This window comes from Gobius niger, assembly GCF_951799975.1.
Source record: "Gobius niger genome assembly, chromosome: 5".
NCBI lineage: Eukaryota > Metazoa > Chordata > Actinopteri > Gobiiformes > Gobiidae > Gobius > Gobius niger.
In genome coordinates this window covers 10,786,582-10,805,405 of record NC_136856.1, presented here as the reverse complement: position 1 = coordinate 10,805,405, position 18,824 = coordinate 10,786,582, and the positions used below count along the sequence as shown (strand labels likewise).

Sequence of the window (18,824 nt, the reverse complement as noted above, 5' to 3'; positions counted from 1 at the left end):
AATGTACATATTGCTACACTAAATTATTTGTTGGTAAGTAAGATAATTCTGTGTATATTACCTCAGTAAACAGGTTCTCGTGGAATTGGTAATTTTTATGAAGAAAATCACAAACTTTTGTACTTTCAAATGTTACGAATGATTCGCTTCACTCAACTCATAGCTGGTCATTCAGTAAAATCAATTGTATTTGTTACAGATACACGCCTTGTTCAAGATTTCTCAAAAAAAATAAAAATGTGTTTTTGTAACTTTTTTTTATTACTTAAAAAAAACCCTCAAACAATTCAAATGTATACAAAACATAAAAAAGGTTGGAATTGTAACTCAGCTATTCCAGTCCTGAAATCTGAAGCAGTCACTGGCGATCTTCCACACTGGTTGGTCGTTATTTGGTGAAGCTTGTGCAGTTAAAAGAAAGTTCTGGTTGAAATAACGCTGCTTGTTTCCTTCAAACTTGACAAAGCCACCCGTCACCACTAGCATCGTAGTCTGGCCTTGTGTCGCTTGCTCTGAAAATAGAGAAGCAATTATTTATCTTTCATGTAAGCGCGTTGGTGGAATCTAACTCTAGACCTTTAACGGGAACTGTCTGGGTCACTGAAACAGAAACAGAACAGACTTTCGACCACATACTGCAACATTCAATTCATGAGGTTAATTTATCGACTCTACTTAAACATGGAAAATCCTGATCACATGAGGTCATTCAAACTTCTGACAAAATTATCTACAAACAAAACTTGAATTTTCTAACACAATGGTGATCCAATTTACCAACCATTGTGAACTAAAAGATCAAAACAATTGTTTGCTTTGATCTTGGTGAGCGACACTGAATATTGGATGTACAGGTAGTTTTTAACCATAGTTTAACTAGGAGAAAGATGTACATTGTGTTTTGATTGTTTGTTATGCAGCTGCACCTGGACATGTGCAGGACAGGTTTCCGTTTGAGGTTAGATAAATGAATCTCAATATGAGCGATCGCGATGTCGTCACATCCGTTGGCCGTGGTAGGCATTTTATTTTACGTTTTCATATTTGATAAAAATCTTATTAAAATCCTATGATCGGCAAAAACAATGTCCATAAACAGGGCATTGCTTCTCTTGTGCTGTAACAGATGTATCATTTTATAAAACAGAGTTAGAGACCTGGATGCATCAGCTGTTGCCTACCATTCACCAAAACATCCGGCGAAAATTGCGTAAGTAAACAATAACAGCGATTGCTCGAATTGACTGTGCATGACTTCAAATATTAACGCCGAAGATGTGACTTCCTGTTTCGATCCAGCATGCCAAAATAAAAGCACCATCTTATTCATTAGTTCAACTTTCTTTCTGGCTAACTATTAACAAACAAAACACTCAAAATGTGTGTATTTAATTACATTATTGTAAAGTACCTGCTGAACTAATCAATGAGATGAGCTGTGTGCGTTTATTTTGGCGTGCTGGATTAAAACAGGAAGTCACTTCTTTACACCGTTGTAATGATTTGAAGTTATGCAGAGTCAATTAATGTCACATTTTCTATTGTGATTTTTCCAGCACATTTGGAATTATCTGTAAATGGGAGCATCACTAACCATGAACTGGCTGGCAATCAGCTGTGAGAACTTGAAATTCACTGGAGGGAAGTGATTCAAAAAACTCAGAAAGAGCTTCCTGTCCCGACACTGCATTCCCATTCCACACCAGGGTGGCCTTGTCCAGGTAGAGACGAGTCAAGTTCTGCAACATGATAGAAGTTATTTAGAAAACTTGAACTTCAGATTAATAGAGTAAATTGCCCTTACATTGACCTGCCCCAACTCAACTCTAGAGGGAGTAGTTGTACAAAACAATTTGATAAAGGTCTCTAACAGGCATTAAGGCAGACCTGGGCAAAGTACGGCCCGCGGGCCACATCCGGCCCGCGAGATGATTCAGTCCGGCCCATAACTTGTAGGGCATAAATTCATAAGCATGTCAAAAAAAAAAGTAAGTCTCTAGCTCATTCCTGTGCGGAGTTGTGATTTTTTATTTTTATTACCAGAATGCTCACTCCAGCCACTAGGGGGCAGATTAAATAAGAATAAAAGTAAAGAATTCCACAGGTGTCCAGCAAAGGGCACTGGCATAATAAGATATAAGGATATAAACAACACATTGTGTGACTTGCAAGTGGGAAATGGACAGTCTGCCCCTGGGCAGCTGTGGCTACAATAGTAGCTTACTACCACGGAGTGCGGAGTGAATGAATATTGACTGCAATGTAGCAGAGACTTGTGACACAGGCTTGTAAAGTGTAAGCCGTTTTTATGAGGCTACAGTCCTGCCAGGCTCATCATTATAGATTTATTGAAAAAAAGTCCTCAATGTATTTTCCCAATCAAAACATTTATTTTTATTTTGGAGCTTTTGTTCTTGGCCCCCGGCGATACACTCCCGATATATTATACTTATATCCCGATATAAGTTTGAGTTATTGTTGGTGCGGCCCTCCGACTCAATTCAGGCTCCTCATGTGGCCCCTTATGAAAATGAATTGCCCACCCCTGCATTAAGGCAAATAACATGAATGAAACGATGAAATGAATTCTCTGGGTAACTGATAATGAACTAGTCTCATCGTTATGGGAGAGTTTTTACACTTACCCTTCTCTTCTTATCCATGCAGTCATAATAAATATTGATAAACTCTTCTGAATATCTGCACGACTGATCGACGTGGGTCCTGAAATCCTAAAGAGAACATAGTGTGTTTAGGTGGCTAGTAGCCCAGACGACTACTATTCTTTAAATTAGCTTTAAAGTTTCGCTCTTACCAGTGTACTTGCCATGACTACGTTAATGTTAAACACAATCTTCAAATCTCGAATGACTAGATATCCGCGGATCTAACTTATGGTTTATTTTAGTTTTTTAATAACAAAAACTAGCCATAATGCTGCGATCCTGACGCCATTTTGAAACATGTATCACTTCCGCTGAACGATGTTTCTGCCTATTAAAATAAAAGGTTTACGCTCCGTGAAAAATATCAATGATTTACCCAAAATTGAAAATATTCTTCAACTTACGCTTAATTTTTAGATTTTGTTGCAACCATGAACGAAATACATTATAATTACAGATAAAATTTTGATAAAGTAATTTCTCTAATTTTATTTTGAAGGGGGCGTGAGTTTGTTTTTCTCAAAACGCGGAAATTGAAATTGGTTCCTGAGTCATCGCGGATTTGTCTGTTTCAAAATCTAAAGTGAGGACCAGAAACACAAGCGTCATTCCCACTTTAGAGTCCAAAATTGACCTCTGGGATTTACCTTACTATGGAGGGCACTGTATCAAATGTAGAAGTCTGCAACTTCGCATACACGGGTCAGTTTGATCAATTAAGGCAATGCATTTTGTCAGATAAAAGACTAGCCTCCAAAACGGATCAGGTAAGGACAGACGCGTGACACAGCAAAATACGCATATTCTTACAACCATAATCGTTAAAATACTATATTACAAGTGCATATTTTTATGTAAGTTAAATATTCTATAAAATGACGAAACCGACTGGGTAATCAAAAATACAATGTGATTTTAGGACCACAGAACTGCACTGCACTGGGCTTGCTCCGCTGGCCACACCACGATTGTTGAGTTTTTGCTGGACATGGGAGCTGACGTCAATCTCCAAGATGATGTAGGCATTCTTTATCTTGTGTCAGTTCCCCTTCAGAGACACCACAAAGAATCATAAGTATATCATACCATGTAACCACATCCTCTCTCATCATGTTTCTACATCACATCTTGTCTTTAACTTTATATCCTCTCTAATTACAGTAAGTAAGTAATTTTAAAAATCAAACGTATGTGTTACAAATCACGAGTTTTTCTTCTTCTAGGCAGAATGGACTCCTCTTCACATTGCAGCTTCAGCGGGCAGAGAGGACATAGTGAGGTCTCTGATTTCCAAAGGAGCTCAACTCAACTCAGTGAACCAAAATGGATGCACACCTCTTCACTATGCAGCATCAAAAGACAGATATGAGGTATAGCGTACAGCATACGTACAATTTTATTTACCCCTTTTTCTTTTATAACACCATAGAGCGTATGAACTCATCATCATTTCAAGTTTGACAGATCCTACTCCCACACAGCATACCATGGACATTTTGCAAAATTTAGCGCGAACTAATTATCTTTGGCTATCTTCCACAGTGTCAAGGATATGCACAACTATTGTTTACTTTTGCCTTAGGCTTTCACACCCACAAAGTGAAACCTCCTCAATTAAGTACAAGTTAAAGGAATAGGCCACCGTTTTTACATACTGAGATATGTTCTTACCTTAGCTTTGACGAGTTGTATAGGACCTGTCTGATCTTCACCCGTGCCTTCTATCACGTAAACACAGCGCAGACGGCGTTAGCATTTAGCCTCTCCTGCTCTCCAGTATAGCTCCAAAACAGGTCAAGATAGAAGCTACCAAGCTCTTCCACGTTTTCCCTATTTAAATATGTTTACGTGAAGTGTTACACTACAAAGTATAACTACACAAAATTAAACAATGTGGATTTTCTAAGCGGATAAAAGGGGGAACTATATTGTAAGGCGTAATAATACCAGGAGTAGTTTGAAATCCGCGCATTAATCTTCACTTTACTGCGCGGTAATCTTCACTTTACTGTGCGGATGCAAAACTACTCCTGGTATTACTACGCCTTACATTATAGTTCCCCCTTTTATCCGCTTAGAAAATCCACATTGTTTAATTTTGTGTAATTATACTTTGTAGTGTAACACTTCACGTAACCATATTTAAATAGGGAAAACGTGGAAGAGCTTGGTAGCTTCTATCTTGACCTGTTTTGGAGCTATAGAGGAGAGAGGGAGAGGCTAAATGCTAACGCCATCTGCGCTGTGTTTACGTGATAGAAGGCACGGGTGAAGACCAGACAGGTCCTATACAACTCGTCAAAGCTAAGGTAAGAACATATCTCAGTATGTAAAAACGGTGGCCTATTCCTTTAAGTCTGCAGCACAATATGGCATAATACTGTCCCCAACATGACCCTAATGCATAAAACACTGTTCGGTCCCCAGTGTCATGGGTTTGGTCCTTGTCCCAATTTATCTCCCCCCACTCTTCACCACCTTTCACTCTGGGCTGCCCTGTCTGTTGAAGGAACAGGCCACTGTTTTTCCTTTTTTGTGTCTGGTCTTTGTGCATGCCTGTGAAAGAGCGTGGTAGCTTCCAACTTCACCCCCGTTTGGAGCTATTGGAATGTACTGGGAGAGGCCAAATGCTAACAACATCTTTGCTCATTGTGCATGACTGAGCGCATGCACAAAGACCAGACAGGTACGTATCAACTCGTCTAAGCTCAGGTAAGAACGTATCTCAGTATGTAAGAAAAGTGGCTTGTTTCTTTTTAAAAGGGGCCGCCCAGATTGAAAGGTGGTGAAGAGTGGGGGGAGACAGATTGGGGCTTGGACCAAACCATGACGCTGGGGACCGAACAGGGTTTTATGCTTTTGGGTTGTGTTGGGGACAGTATTATACCATATTGTGCTGCAGACTTAACTTGTACTTCCTTGAGTAGCTTTCACTTTGTGGGCGTGAAAGCCTAAGGCAAAAGTAAACAATAGTTGTGCATATCCTTGATACTGTGGAAGATAGCCAAAGATTATTAGTTTGCGCAAAATTTAGCAAAATGTCCATGGTATGCTGTGTGGGAGTGGTATCAGTCAAACTTGAAGTGATACTTCATCTAATCAAAAAAAAATGTGTAGATAGCTCTGATCTTATTAGAAAATGGAGCTGACCCCAACGCCACAGACAAATTGGACTCGACTCCACTTCACAGAGCGTCAGCCAAAGGAAACTACCGCCTCATCCAGCTGCTGCTCAAACAGAGTGCTTCCACCAACATACAGGACTCCCAGGGGAACACACCACTGTACGGCTATTTTGCTTGTGATTTTTTTGAATATTGTTCTTACTGCATTATTACATTAATATCTTAACGTTGACTTTTCACTAGGCACCTGGCCTGTGATGAGGAGCGTGTGGAAGCAGCCAAGGTGCTGGTGGAGCATGGAGCCAGTATCTACATTGAGAACAAGGAGGAGAAGACCCCTCTGCAGATCGCTAAAGGAGCACTGGGGAACATACTGCGGCGGATCGTGGAGGGATGATGTTAGTCTGTGCAGGTTGTGATGGCAATGGATACGACATGTTGTGAAGTTACAGAGAGAGGACCTTCCTGCTATTTCATAAAGAAGAGAGGAGGTATTCAAAAGGCCAGAGACACTGTGATGATTTGAACAAGTGAGCAAAGGCGGATGTTTTTGAAAGTGTTATTTTCTGCACTATAGGTTGTGTTTACTACAGCAGTTTATACTACATGTCTAAAGAGCTGTAATATTTAATAAAAAAATGCTATTTGGTTTCTGTTTTCAGTGGTTTTGTGGGGGGTGTTCATTCAAGTCCTCAAATAAATTTGCTTGCACTTTGTCATACTATCATAACTCTTGTTAAATAATATATTGCAATGGCTGTCGTTTGCCAAATTACCGAAGGTAGACAATGACTTTCTGTGCGAACTGCTAGTGCTAACAAAACACTTCTGAGGCTGTGTACCTTCAGAAGGATTTGAATCTGGAATAAGTTGTGGAGATGAACAGAATATAATGTTTGAAAAATGAATACACTCCCTTGTTCTGCATACTTGTGTAGGTGTGCACTCTATTAAAGTTAAAGTATTCAACACAATCTTTTCCGGCAGTGTGACAGCTGTGAGAACCAACTTCATTTCCGTCCAAACATTTTCTCCCAACTTTATGCAATTTATATTCATATCAGAGAGAATTTTCTTCATATTATTTTATTTAATATGATTGTTTTTTGCTGCCTTGTTTAAAACAAAAACTGATTAACATTGTTTATTACACAAACCTCAGATAACTGGGGTTCAAAATTACCTTCCAGTAATTAATTCATTAATTCATTTGCTAATAAAATATGCTAATGAATGTAGTCCTACACTTCACTTGATGACAATTAACTTGAGGTGCCAGTCATGATCAACATTTTGGCCTCTGTGACCTGGTAGATACTAACTAGTTGATTGGGTAGAATTGGCTGCAGCAACACATAAATAGTATTTATACTTACATATTTTTATGTAAGTTAAATATTCTATAAAATGACGAAACAGACTGGGTAATCAAAAATATAATGTGATTTTAGGACCACAGAACTGCACTGCACTGGGCTTGCTCCGCTGGCCACACCACGATTGTTGAGTTTTTGCTGGACATGGGAGCTGACGTCAATCTCCAAGATGATGTAGGCATTCTTTATCTTTTGTCAGTTCCCCTTCAGAGACACCACAAAGAATCATAAGTATATCATACCATGTAACCACATCCTCTCTCATCATGTTTCTACATCACATCTTGTCTTTAACTTTATATCCTCTCTAATTACAGTAAGTAAGTAATTTTAAAAATCAAACGTATGTGTTACAAATCATGAGTTTTTCTTCTTCTAGGCAGAATGGACTCCTCTTCACATTGCAGCTTCAGCGGGCAGAGAGGACATAGTGAGGTCTCTGATTTCCAAAGGAGCTCAACTCAACTCAGTGAACCAAAATGGCTGCAAACCTCTTCACTATGCAGCATCAAAAGACAGATATGAGGTATAGCGTACAGCATACGTACAATTTTATTTACCCCTTTTTCTTTTATAACACCATAGAGGGTATGAACTCATCATCATTTCAAGTTTGACAGATCCTACTCCCACACAGCATACCATGGATATTTTGCAAAATTTAGCGCGAACTAATTATCTTTGGCTATCTTCCACAGTGTCAAGGATATGCACAACTATTGTTTACTTTTGCCTTAGGCTTTCACACCCACAAAGTGAAACCTCCTCAATTAAGTACAAGTTAAAGGAATAGGCCACCGTTTTTACATACTGAGATATGTTCTTACCTTAGCTTTGACGAGTTGTATAGGACCTGTCTGATCTTCACCCGTGCCTTCTATCACGTAAACACAGCGCAGACGGCGTTAGCATTTAGCCTCTCCTGCTCTCCAGTATAGCTCCAAAACAGGTCAAGATAGAAGCTACCAAGCTCTTCCACGTTTTCCCTATTTAAATATGGTTACGTGAAGTGTTACACTACAAAGTATAACTACACAAAATTAAACAATGTGGATTTTCTAAGCGGATAAAAGGGGGAACTATATTGTAAGGCGGAATAATACCAGGAGTAGTTTGAAATCCGCGCATTAATCTTCACTTTACTGCGCGGTAATCTTCACTTTACTGTGCGGATGCAAAACTACTCCTGGTATTACTACGCCTTACATTATAGTTCCCCCTTTTATCCGCTTAGAAAATCCACATTGTTTAATTTTGTGTAATTATACTTTGTAGTGTAACACTTCACGTAACCATATTTAAATAGGGAAAACGTGGAAGAGCTTGGTAGCTTCTATCTTGACCTGTTTTGGAGCTATAGAGGAGAGAGGGAGAGGCTAAATGCTAACGCCATCTGCGCTGTGTTTACGTGATAGAAGGCACGGGTGAAGACCAGACAGGTCCTATAGAACTCGTCAAAGCTAAGGTAAGAACATATCTCAGTATGTAAAAACGGTGGCCTATTCCTTTAAGTCTGCAGCACAATATGGCATAATACTGTCCCCAACATGACCCTAATGCATAAAACACTGTTCGGTCCCCAGTGTCATGGGTTTGGTCCTTGTCCCAATTTATCTCCCCCCACTCTTCACCACCTTTCACTCTGGGCTGCCCTGTCTGTTGAAGGAACAGGCCACTATTTTTCCTTTTTTGTGTCTGGTCTTTGTGCATGCCTGTGAAAGAGCGTGGTAGCTTCCAACTTCACCCCCGTTTGGAGCTATTGGAATGTACTGGGAGAGGCCAAATGCTAACAACATCTTTGCTCATTGTGCATGACTGAGCGCATGCACAAAGACCAGACAGGTACGTATCAACTCGTCTAAGCTCAGGTAAGAACGTATCTCAGTATGTAAGAAAAGTGGCTTGTTTCTTTTTAAAAGGGGCCGCCCAGATTGAAAGGTGGTGAAGAGTGGGGGGAGACAGATTGGGGCTTGGACCAAACCATGACGCTGGGGACCGAACAGGGTTTTATGCTTTTGGGTTGTGTTGGGGACAGTATTATACCATATTGTGCTGCAGACTTAACTTGTACTTCCTTGAGGAGCTTTCACTTTGTGGGCGTGAAAGCCTAAGGCAAAAGTAAACAATAGTTGTGCATATCCTTGATACTGTGGAAGATAGCCAAAGATTATTAGTTCGCGCAAAATTTTGCAAAATGTCCATGGTATGCTGTGTGGGAGTGGTATCAGTCAAACTTGAAGTGATACTCCATCTAATCAAAAAAAAATGTGTAGATAGCTCTGATCTTATTAGAAAATGGAGCTGACCCCAACGCCACAGACAAATTGGACTCGACTCCACTTCACAGAGCGTCAGCCAAAGGAAACTACCGCCTCATCCAGCTGCTGCTCAAACAGAGTGCTTCCACCAACATACAGGACTCCCAGGGGAACACACCACTGTACGGCTATTTTGCTTGTGATTTTTTTTGAATATTGTTCTTACTGCATTATTACATTAATATCTTAACGTTGACTTTTCACTAGGCACCTGGCCTGTGATGAGGAGCGTGTGGAAGCAGCCAAGGTGCTGGTGGAGCATGGAGCCAGTATCTACATAGAGAACAAGGAGGAGAAGACCCCTCTACAGATCGCTAAAGGAGCACTGGGGAACATACTGCGGCGGATCGTGGAGGGATGATGTTAGTCTGTGCAGGTCGTGATTGCAATGGATACGACATGTGGTGAAGTTACAGAGCGAGGACCTTCCTGCTATTTCATAAAGAAGAGAGGAGGTATTCAAAAGGCCAGAGACACTGTGATGATTTGAAGTGAGCAAAGGCAGATGTTTTTGAAAGTGTTATTTTCTGCACTATAGGTTGTGTTTACTACAGCAGTTTATACTACATGTCTAGTAGAGCTGTAATATTTAATAAAAAATGCTATTTGGTTTCTGTTTTCAGTGGTTTTGTGGGGGGTGTTCATTCAAGTCCTCAAATAAATTTGCTTGCACTTTGTCATACTATCATAACTCTTGTTAAATAATATATTGCAATGGCTGTCGTTTGCCAAATTACCGAAGGTAGACAATGATTTTCCGTGCTAGTGCTAACAAAACACTTCTGAGGCTGTGTACCTTCAGAAGGATTTGAATCTAGAATAAGTTGTGGAGATGAACATAATATAATATTTGAAAAATGAATACACTCCCTTGTTCTGCATACTTGTGTAGGTGTACACTCAAAGTATTCAACACATAATATTTTCCGGCAGTGTGACAGCTGTGAGAACCAACGTCTTTTCCGTCCAAACATTTTCTCCCAACTTTATGCAATTTATATTCATATCAGAGAGAATTTTCTTCATATTATTTTATTTAAAATGATTGTTTTTTGCTGCCTTGTTTAAAACAAAAACTGATTAACATTATTTATTGCACAAACCTCAGATAACTGGGGTTCAAAATTACCATGATCAACATTTTGGCCTCTGTGACCTGGTAGATACTAAGTAGTTGATTGGGTAGAATTGGCTGCAGCAACACACATCTTTGCCAATTATCTTTAGTACATATATGTCATATTGTCTAAAAAAAAAATCCTTATACAATGAATGTCTTGTGCATATAATATTAATAGTAATAAAAACTTGAAAAGAAAAAGGAAAGAGAATTTTTGGTTTTAGGTGCTTTCCCTACAAATCAGCAAGCTTAGGCCAACTAAAACACATTTAAAAGCAGAAGGAAAAATACCCCTATCATCAAATACATGACAGAAAAACTTTCGGTACCTCTTACGGGAAAAAAAACCATTGAACCGGAATTTTGCCGAAACCGTAGTAGGCTTCCGTGAACATTGGGCGGTACCGTTGGGTGACATTCCGTTCTTGCCAGTGCCTGCCTTATAAGCCTACTCCCGAAGCTGAAGGTATCGCTGAAATATTGAGTTCTTGCCATAGATTCTAATATCTGACACAAATTCGATTACATTTTTTTTTTTTCTTCGCCTGAAAGCCAATATTTCAGCAACCCCAAATTTGTGATTCAATGGCAACTCTCTCAGGTAGGCATTCATTTAATCATTCCTTTAATGTTAAACCGTTCGCCTAATTTTATATTTTCATCACATTTATTGATTATTTTGCTTGTTTGAATGTGTAAAAGAAATAATGCTGTATGTTTTTTGCGGCGTATTTTTGGATTTGATTCTAAGCAAGCCGTTACTTTGAGCTGGTAACCGTTTCTCCGATCTGGCAACCGTGTGCGCAGCGCAGTTTAGCGTGTGCACTACTTCCGGAATGCAAGGGCAAATAAAGAGGGGCCTCATCTAGAGTGAAATTTATGTTTTATTTTCGATTTTGGTTTTGAATAGGGACCCTTATTAAGTTCTTTAACGGTAAGTGCTGCTTGGTCTCACACATTTGCATTTCTGCTCAAACCGTAACAAAGTTCAGGCTAAAAAGCTAAGGCTCCAAACGCGTTATCTGTTCTAACCGTATGTTTCCAGCTAACTATCACACAGCTCCGTGGCTAAGGTCCAAAGTTCTTAATTTTTCAATCTCCTGTGCTTTTTATGTATTTTTTTCGGCGTCTGCGACATAACACTTGAATTCTTTGTTTTTAACACAATGCTAGCTGTCATTTAGCTCCACCACAATCCACAGAGAATGTTGCATTCAGCGTTACCTTTATATGTTTTGAAAAGCTTTTGCTGTTGTGTTAAGGGACCTCTGTTTTCTAGAGAGTACGAGCTGAGCTTGGCCACCCCACATGTTTCCCTGTTGTGGTTACTTCAGTCTTTTTTTTTTTTCTTCTTTTCTCTGCATGATCGTTGTCATCATGTCCATCTCATGGTAAAAGAGTGGAATTTCACGTGAAAACGGATGCAGCATGTGGTGACTCACTAAATGTTGAACATTTTTAGTCGTCATGTGACAAAATGAGTATTTTTACTGTCACATATTGACTATTTTGGTTCACTATGACGCAAACTTCACAAAAGACTACTTTTACAAAATACTTCTATGGGGCAAACATATTTTTACTCTACAAAAAGAAAAAAAAAGTCAGGTATAGGTCCTTTAACTACTTAGATACAGATTCATCTAGATAACGCCGCACTCTTCTCTAGAAATCTCATCATGGCTTTACAGTTCACTACACTCATTCATAAAATAATAAAAATGTAACTTTACGATTCCTCCCGATGTTGAACCTGTATGAACTGCAGCTGGTCAGATACCTATTACGCCCATTGAGAAATATTTATGACATGAGTGACATGTTCCAGGAGTTAAAAGTCATTGATAGTGTGCTCGTGTGCTTGTGACTAACGTTAAGGGTTTCACAATATATTTTCTTCTGTGTAAAACCAAACGCCTAGTTTAGCCTTGTTGAATGTGGCGTGACTGTAGTGTTTCTCTGATGCACATTTTGTTAATGGGGAGGCGTTGTCTCTGTGAACAAATGGTTGTTCTTTCTAGATGAGGACAGGATAGGCCCACGCACCCTCATGGTCCTAGTACCGCATTGTAGCGAGGCTGCACCTCCCTGCAGCTCTCACATGGAAAAACCCACTGGCTACATGTGATGGTGCTGCCCGCTTTCCTTAAAGGCACAGTACCCAATTAATTTGTGTGTGTATAAAGATTTGGGCGCCTTACTTGTTGATATAAAATGAATGCGGTATTTCTCACAGGATTGAGAGGAAGATAAGTCACAATTAAATGTTAAGTTGTGTCTAACTGTTGTGTTTCTTTATTTCACTTGCAGGTCGACCATTAAGGAGCTGTCGTCCCAGTCCATTTGAATTTGCTGTGAGCCTGACCATCATGTCTGACCTAGAAGCGGACAACATCAATGACTTCTCACAGCTGCCGAGCCGCTTGGACTCGTTCCGTGGGTCCCGTTTGGCGGAGCAGGTGCCCGCGGAGAGACTGGCCCGCGCCGGCTTCTTCTTCACTGGACACGCCGACAGGGTTCAGTGCTTCAGCTGCAAAAAGACCGTGGAGAACTGGTGCCGGGAGGACACGCCTGTGCAGAGGCATAAAGCGGTACGACAAGAAACATGCACCGAGGGATATTCAGTGGGCTGAATATTTTACAAAGCATCCACTTCAATATTTGCGATGGATATTTAAATTGCAAAAGAATTTATTTAGTTAAATCTTCCCTTTCTATATGCATTGATCAGCCATTTCATTTTGAAATTTAGACCCCCTCAAACACCATTTCCTGATTTTTGAGGGCTACAATTTCTGAAGATGTGTTTTTCTTTCATTTAAATCAGGTATTATGGTACTGATGGTATTGATTCAAAAAGGAAAAAACTCCAGAAAATCCCTCCTATGTCAGTTGTCTGGCCTGGAAGTGAGATAACTATAGTTATGAGAATATGAAGAAAACTATTGTGTGTCTCATAAACTTGTAAAAGTTTGTTTTGGGGTCATTTTCCAGCTTTTCTCTGTATTGCATATTTAAAATTTTAACTGTAGATCTTTATATTTTCCACAGGTTTCACCAACATGCACATTCCTCAGCTGCACCCATCGCAGTCCCCTTTTACTCAATGGTGACTACAATGAAGCGGCTGAAGACATGCAGTACCGTCTGAGAACAGGAGAGGTTGTCGACGAGTCTCTTTACCCAAAAGTGCCCCACATGAAGAGTGAAGAAGCCCGGCTCGATACCTTTGCATCCTGGCCATCCAACTCCCCCATGAGAGCCACTGAGCTGGCACAAGCCGGTTTCTACTACATGGGACAGAGCGATCGTGTCCAGTGCTTCTGCTGCGCTGGTATGATGGGATCCTGGGAGCCTGGAGACAGCGCATGGGGAGAGCACGAAAAGCATTACCCTAACTGCTTCTTCATCCTGGGGCATGATGTTGGCAACATGCCGCTCGCGGGTGGTTCGCAGGAAGAGGAGGAAGGCAGCAGCGGGCGCAGGGCCAATAACCAGGTCCATATGGGCAGCTTTGAGGAGAGGCTCCAGAGCTTTCAGGGAATCCAGCATCCCATTGCCCATGAGCGTCTGGCCCAGGCCGGGTTGTACAGCACAGGTATGACCTGACATTGAACTTTGACAGTGAACAAAGTAATTATCTCACAATATGAACTAACCAGGAAAGTCCTCCTGAGATTCACAATCTCTTTTTCAGGAGATTTACACTTGTTTTCCCCTTGGTATTGAAACTGGGCTTTAACACTAATATGAATATGGTTTCTTCTAGGTGTAGCAGACAGAGTGATGTGTTTTTACTGTGGGGGAGGTCTAAAAGGATGGCAGCCTGAAGAAGACCCCTGGGAAGAACATGCCAAACATTACCCAGGGTAAAACTACAATTGACATGCACTGTTATTACTATTACACCACCTGCAGGCATTTCAACCATTTTACTTTCATTACAGATGTCAGTTTTTGCTGACGGAAAAAGGACAAGAATTTGTCAACAGCATTCAGTTACAAAGCAGAGCCGTAAGTTTAAAATAAATTTGATATTGGCATAATTTGGGTAAGATTTATTTCTTTTATGTGTGGGCCTGAGTTGTATTCTATTAACATAAACATAACCAATACATGATTTTTTTTTTCCAGACATCAAGTCAGGGAAACGGATTATTAAGAGATGGAAATGGTAAAACATTTGATTTTTTTCAGTCATAATTTTAAGACTGAAAAAATGTTGAAAATTCACTTTATTTTTTGCAGAGGTGTTGCAGAGTACTATGGCGCAGAAGGCTGTAGAAATGGGTCTGGAGCCCAGTCTGGTGGAGAGAACTATTTTGGAGAGAATCAGAACCACAGGCTCGGGGTACTCCAGTGTGCAGGCCCTTGTGGAGGATTGCTTAAACAACCCTCCAGACAATGAAGCTTCCACAACTGCTAATCAAGGTAAGAGACCAGGCCTGCATGCAATAATATTTAATCGCAATGTGCCTGTATTATCTTGCATTAACTTGAGTTTTTTCCTTCCAGATGATGATCCGTTGAAGAAGCTGGAGAAGCTGCAGAGGGAGAAGCAGTGTAAGATCTGCATGGACCGAGACATCTCTATGGTGTTCATCCCATGTGGTCACCTGGTCTGCTGCCAGCGATGCTCAGCCGTGATCGACAAGTGTCCCATCTGCTGCAGCACCATCTTACAAAAGATCAAGACCTATATCTCTTAAGGAGAACTGTCTCATGATGCACTTTAAGGCTGCTTTCTAATTATTTTATTGGAATTTATTTTAATATAAATGTAGATAATCTGTAATATATTTAAATATAATTATGTGGTGTAGAATTATCAGGTGTACAAATAAAACACTATTTTTACAATCACTAAGATGCAAGGTGGATGTTAATATGGAGCGATGTAAATAGTAAAATCCAGTGTCTACGGTTGTAATGGAGCTCAACAGTCCCACCCACTTCAAAACTTCGAAAATGCAATTCTTTTTAATTTTTCATATAGATTTCAAATAATCAGTTAAGTTTTTTTCTGTGTTATTATTTTCAAATGTCATGTGTTACCACATAGCTGATTAGCCTCCACCATTCTTTTAGCCTTCTTAAACTATCCCCCGCCAAAAAGTGTGAAGTCAATATGTGTGTAAATTTACTTTGGGAATCACTGCAGACATCAGAGTGTGTGGGCACTGAGCTTCAAGCTGTAAGTAAATAATGCCCCCTCTGTTCTCAACCAGCCAAAGGTGCCTTTGGTTTTTATTTTGTAGCTACTATTAGCCACAAAGAAAATCATTTGTAAATTCTATGTACCACCCTACCTTGTATTGTTTGTGTAAAACATACCATAATTTACTGCTGCTGTGCACTCATCAATGTGTTAGACCAAGCTTGATTTAGGGAAAATAAACTGTCATCATCCAAAATCAGGTGACATTCCAGTTTACGGTGTGATTTATCAAGTCAATAAAGTAAACGTGTGCTGATACTACTGCTTAGTGACCTTTGTTTGTTTGTGAAGGAAGTATATAATTAAATATCCACTAAAATCAGTGGAAAAATAATTAAAAAGCGGGACAATAGATTGTCAATTTCCTCAATTAATGATGGGCTCGTCAAGTTTCAAATTTAATTGTGAAGGCCAATTTGATGTCAGACCATTTCAAAGTGCTGCATAGAATCAAAACCATGTATTAAAGTAACGAACATACGACGACTAAAAAAAAGTAATTAAATAAAACAATTCAAGACAAATTCACAGCGGATAATGCTGATAAATCACTCACACTTGTCATATTCACAGCTAAACCTAACTGTCTACAGCCTGTATTGGACTGAGTAGACGCCTGTTTCACATCTTCAAGAAGATTTCCAGATTTTAGCCAAAAAAAAAAAAAAGTAAATAGAAAAAAGACACACAGCCTCAGTGTATAAATAGGCTGTAGGGATTAAAACAGTGTTTTCAAATATTGAAAAACACTGTTATTTGATTTAAAAGGAGAGTATTTTACACGTCACTTCAGTCGGATGCAGTGTGATCCAGAAGGACTGAATGCACTAACTTGACTAATATACAATGATCCGTTGTGGACATGTGGAGGCAGTATTCTCTGTGTAGTACTGCAGTAAGCCCTGTAGATGTCACTTTCTCCTCGGTATTTATTTTGTGCTCGCTGTCGCCGCTGGCCGCTAGGTGGTAGCTCTGCACCAGGATTTCCTCCTCCGAGGTCGTCGAAACAACAAACCGAACTACGGAGCAGCGGGGCGAGAGACCGTCCGAAACCGCCTCTGACCGCGACTTTTAAACTCTTTTTTTGCCATTCTAGCGGGATTTTGAGCAAGGTTGGAAAAGGACAACACTAAGTTTCGACTCAACCACTGCTATATTTTACAACAAGGTAAGTTAGCTGTAAAATGGCGGAGAGCTATCTGGAAGTTAGTTGAATTGTATTTTGCTAGCCTCGATGCTAGCGCCGCTAGCTGTGGAGGGGCTCAGAGCGCGGTGTCTGCCTCTGCCAGAGCGGTGCGAGGATACGTTGGTACTGAGCAGGCTAATAAACTCATTTTTTGACTTTAGTCGCACTTAATTGTTTCATTTTAAGCATTAATGGCTTATCTAATATTTTAAATTATCATTAGATACTTTATATATTTGTAAACAATGTGTTTATTGCTTATGCAATACGCTGCTGGAACTCCCGAGGCAAGATGGAGGACGCAAGGACGTGATGTTTTTTTAGGCGACGTTAGCATTAGCTGGTAGCAAACTTAGCGATCGGTAGCCATCGATCTTCAAAGTACAGCGTAAGTGCCAAAATGATAAACGATTGCTACGTGCGGGAACTGAAAACAAAACGTATGCGTGAGTTGCTACTGATATATACAAAGCTTTACGTTAGCGATTCAACGAATCCTTGTTGCTGATATTAGCTGTGCTAATGCTGAGGCTTGCGCTGTTTTGTTATTATAACTACGAGAGCATTCGTTCGTTATGTGTTGATAATACTCGTACATGCTTTGCCACAAATCGGATACAATTTCAAATTTGGGCTCTCTTTTGTACCCGATATTGCATGCCCATTGCATAGATCCATTTACCTTTTAAGGTAAAATGATAAGTTTCATTGGCTAGTGGTGCTAGCATCCACCGCGCACCGGTGTCAATTTTGACAGTAGCCGCGGAAGAGCGCTGCTGTGTCGGCATTCTTAGAGCGAGCAGAGCCGCTAGGTTTTAGAGCTGCTGACACCAAATTATTATTAGAACTGTGTTTCAGTCCTTTGCCATACATAGTGCAGCTACAACAATTGATCAATAACAATGAGTTTATGAGGCACACTGAACGATTTGGCGCCACTTTTAGTCAACACCCATGCAACTCGACGTCTTCAAAATCGGCCCAAAATCAAGGAACACAATTGAGCCTGTCTTGTGCAAGTACAAGCACATGGGATATTTTTTGGCTGAAGTTAATAATTCTTTTGTTGACTTAATGGTCGTCAAACCTAGTTTGATTGCAAAATATAGATTTGTTCTTTGGTACAATTGTACGTAGTGATTCGTGTTGTTTTTCCTCTTTGCGAAGTATGTATAAAGCGCGAGAAAACTAAACCTGTCAAGAAAACCCTCCTGTCATTATTTGTTGTTGATGTTAATCTGAAAGAAGTTGTACATATACGCATACATGTGCAGTGTGCGTCCTGACCAGCTATATACACAGCAACTGCTATAACTTGCTCTTACTATTCCTATGTTTTGATCGCACCTGTAGTTTTCATAATGGAACGTAACGGTTGTAGTTGTATGCGCTGTTTTCTTTGCTCTCTATTGTAACACACAGATCAAAGCTTTGCAAAAGCTGCTCTGTGGCCTGCAGTATCTTGTTGATGTTGATACCGGGTTTTCATTGGCTGCATAGGTAGAGGGGCGGATAGGACAGTGCCATATTTGGCCATTGAGGAAGACACTCGTTCTGCTGTGTATGACGTTTTGTGTAAACCTAGGGAAGCCGAGAAAGAGAGGGAGCCAATAACTGCGAAGTCTGCATGTGACTGAGATAGTGGTGTCCGCCCCCTGTTACCATGTGAAATCTTTTTTCATGGGATAGCATTAAAGAAACACTTACCCGCTTGTGTTGAAAAGGGGAAAGTCTGTCCCATTCTGAACTCCAATGTTTCTGACGTGCGTGTTAATATTTGTCATTTTTATTTCTTGTTGTTTCTTTCAGTTTTCC

General features: G+C 40.1%; 4 protein-coding genes across 4 annotated transcripts; 3 read left to right on the top strand and 1 right to left on the bottom strand.

The window, feature by feature from the left end:
* Window positions 1-301: 301 nt before the first annotated feature.
* nxt2 (nuclear transport factor 2-like export factor 2) lies at window positions 302-2,950 on the bottom strand. The gene is made up of 4 exons (XM_079556297.1): window positions 2,816-2,950; window positions 2,646-2,732; window positions 1,595-1,739; window positions 302-512 (listed from the first exon to the last, which is right to left on the bottom strand). The coding sequence occupies exons 1-4, from the start codon at window positions 2,828-2,830 to the stop codon at window positions 328-330; spliced, it is 432 nt and encodes a 143-aa protein (XP_079412423.1). The 5' UTR covers window positions 2,831-2,950; the 3' UTR covers window positions 302-327.
* Window positions 2,951-3,175: 225 nt separating this feature from the next.
* Window positions 3,176-6,447, top strand: LOC306962910 (uncharacterized protein). Its single transcript, XM_079556286.1, has 5 exons — window positions 3,176-3,433; window positions 3,586-3,684; window positions 3,890-4,036; window positions 5,784-5,950; window positions 6,035-6,447. Exons 1-5 carry the CDS (start codon window positions 3,320-3,322, stop codon window positions 6,186-6,188), a joined length of 681 nt encoding a protein of 226 aa, XP_079412412.1. The 5' UTR covers window positions 3,176-3,319; the 3' UTR covers window positions 6,189-6,447.
* A 788-nt stretch (window positions 6,448-7,235) lies between these two features.
* Window positions 7,236-9,970, top strand: LOC306963298 (uncharacterized protein). Its single transcript, XM_079556820.1, has 4 exons — window positions 7,236-7,341; window positions 7,547-7,693; window positions 9,441-9,607; window positions 9,693-9,970. Exons 1-4 carry the CDS (start codon window positions 7,312-7,314, stop codon window positions 9,844-9,846), a joined length of 498 nt encoding a protein of 165 aa, XP_079412946.1. The 5' UTR covers window positions 7,236-7,311; the 3' UTR covers window positions 9,847-9,970.
* Window positions 9,971-11,406: 1,436 nt separating this feature from the next.
* On the top strand, window positions 11,407-15,533 carry xiap (X-linked inhibitor of apoptosis). The gene is made up of 8 exons (XM_079556591.1): window positions 11,407-11,539; window positions 12,916-13,196; window positions 13,657-14,203; window positions 14,375-14,474; window positions 14,553-14,619; window positions 14,740-14,779; window positions 14,854-15,036; window positions 15,121-15,533. Exons 2-8 carry the CDS (start codon window positions 12,975-12,977, stop codon window positions 15,312-15,314), a joined length of 1,353 nt encoding a protein of 450 aa, XP_079412717.1. The 5' UTR covers window positions 11,407-11,539; window positions 12,916-12,974; the 3' UTR covers window positions 15,315-15,533.
* The last annotated feature ends 3,291 nt before the right edge of the window (window positions 15,534-18,824 follow it).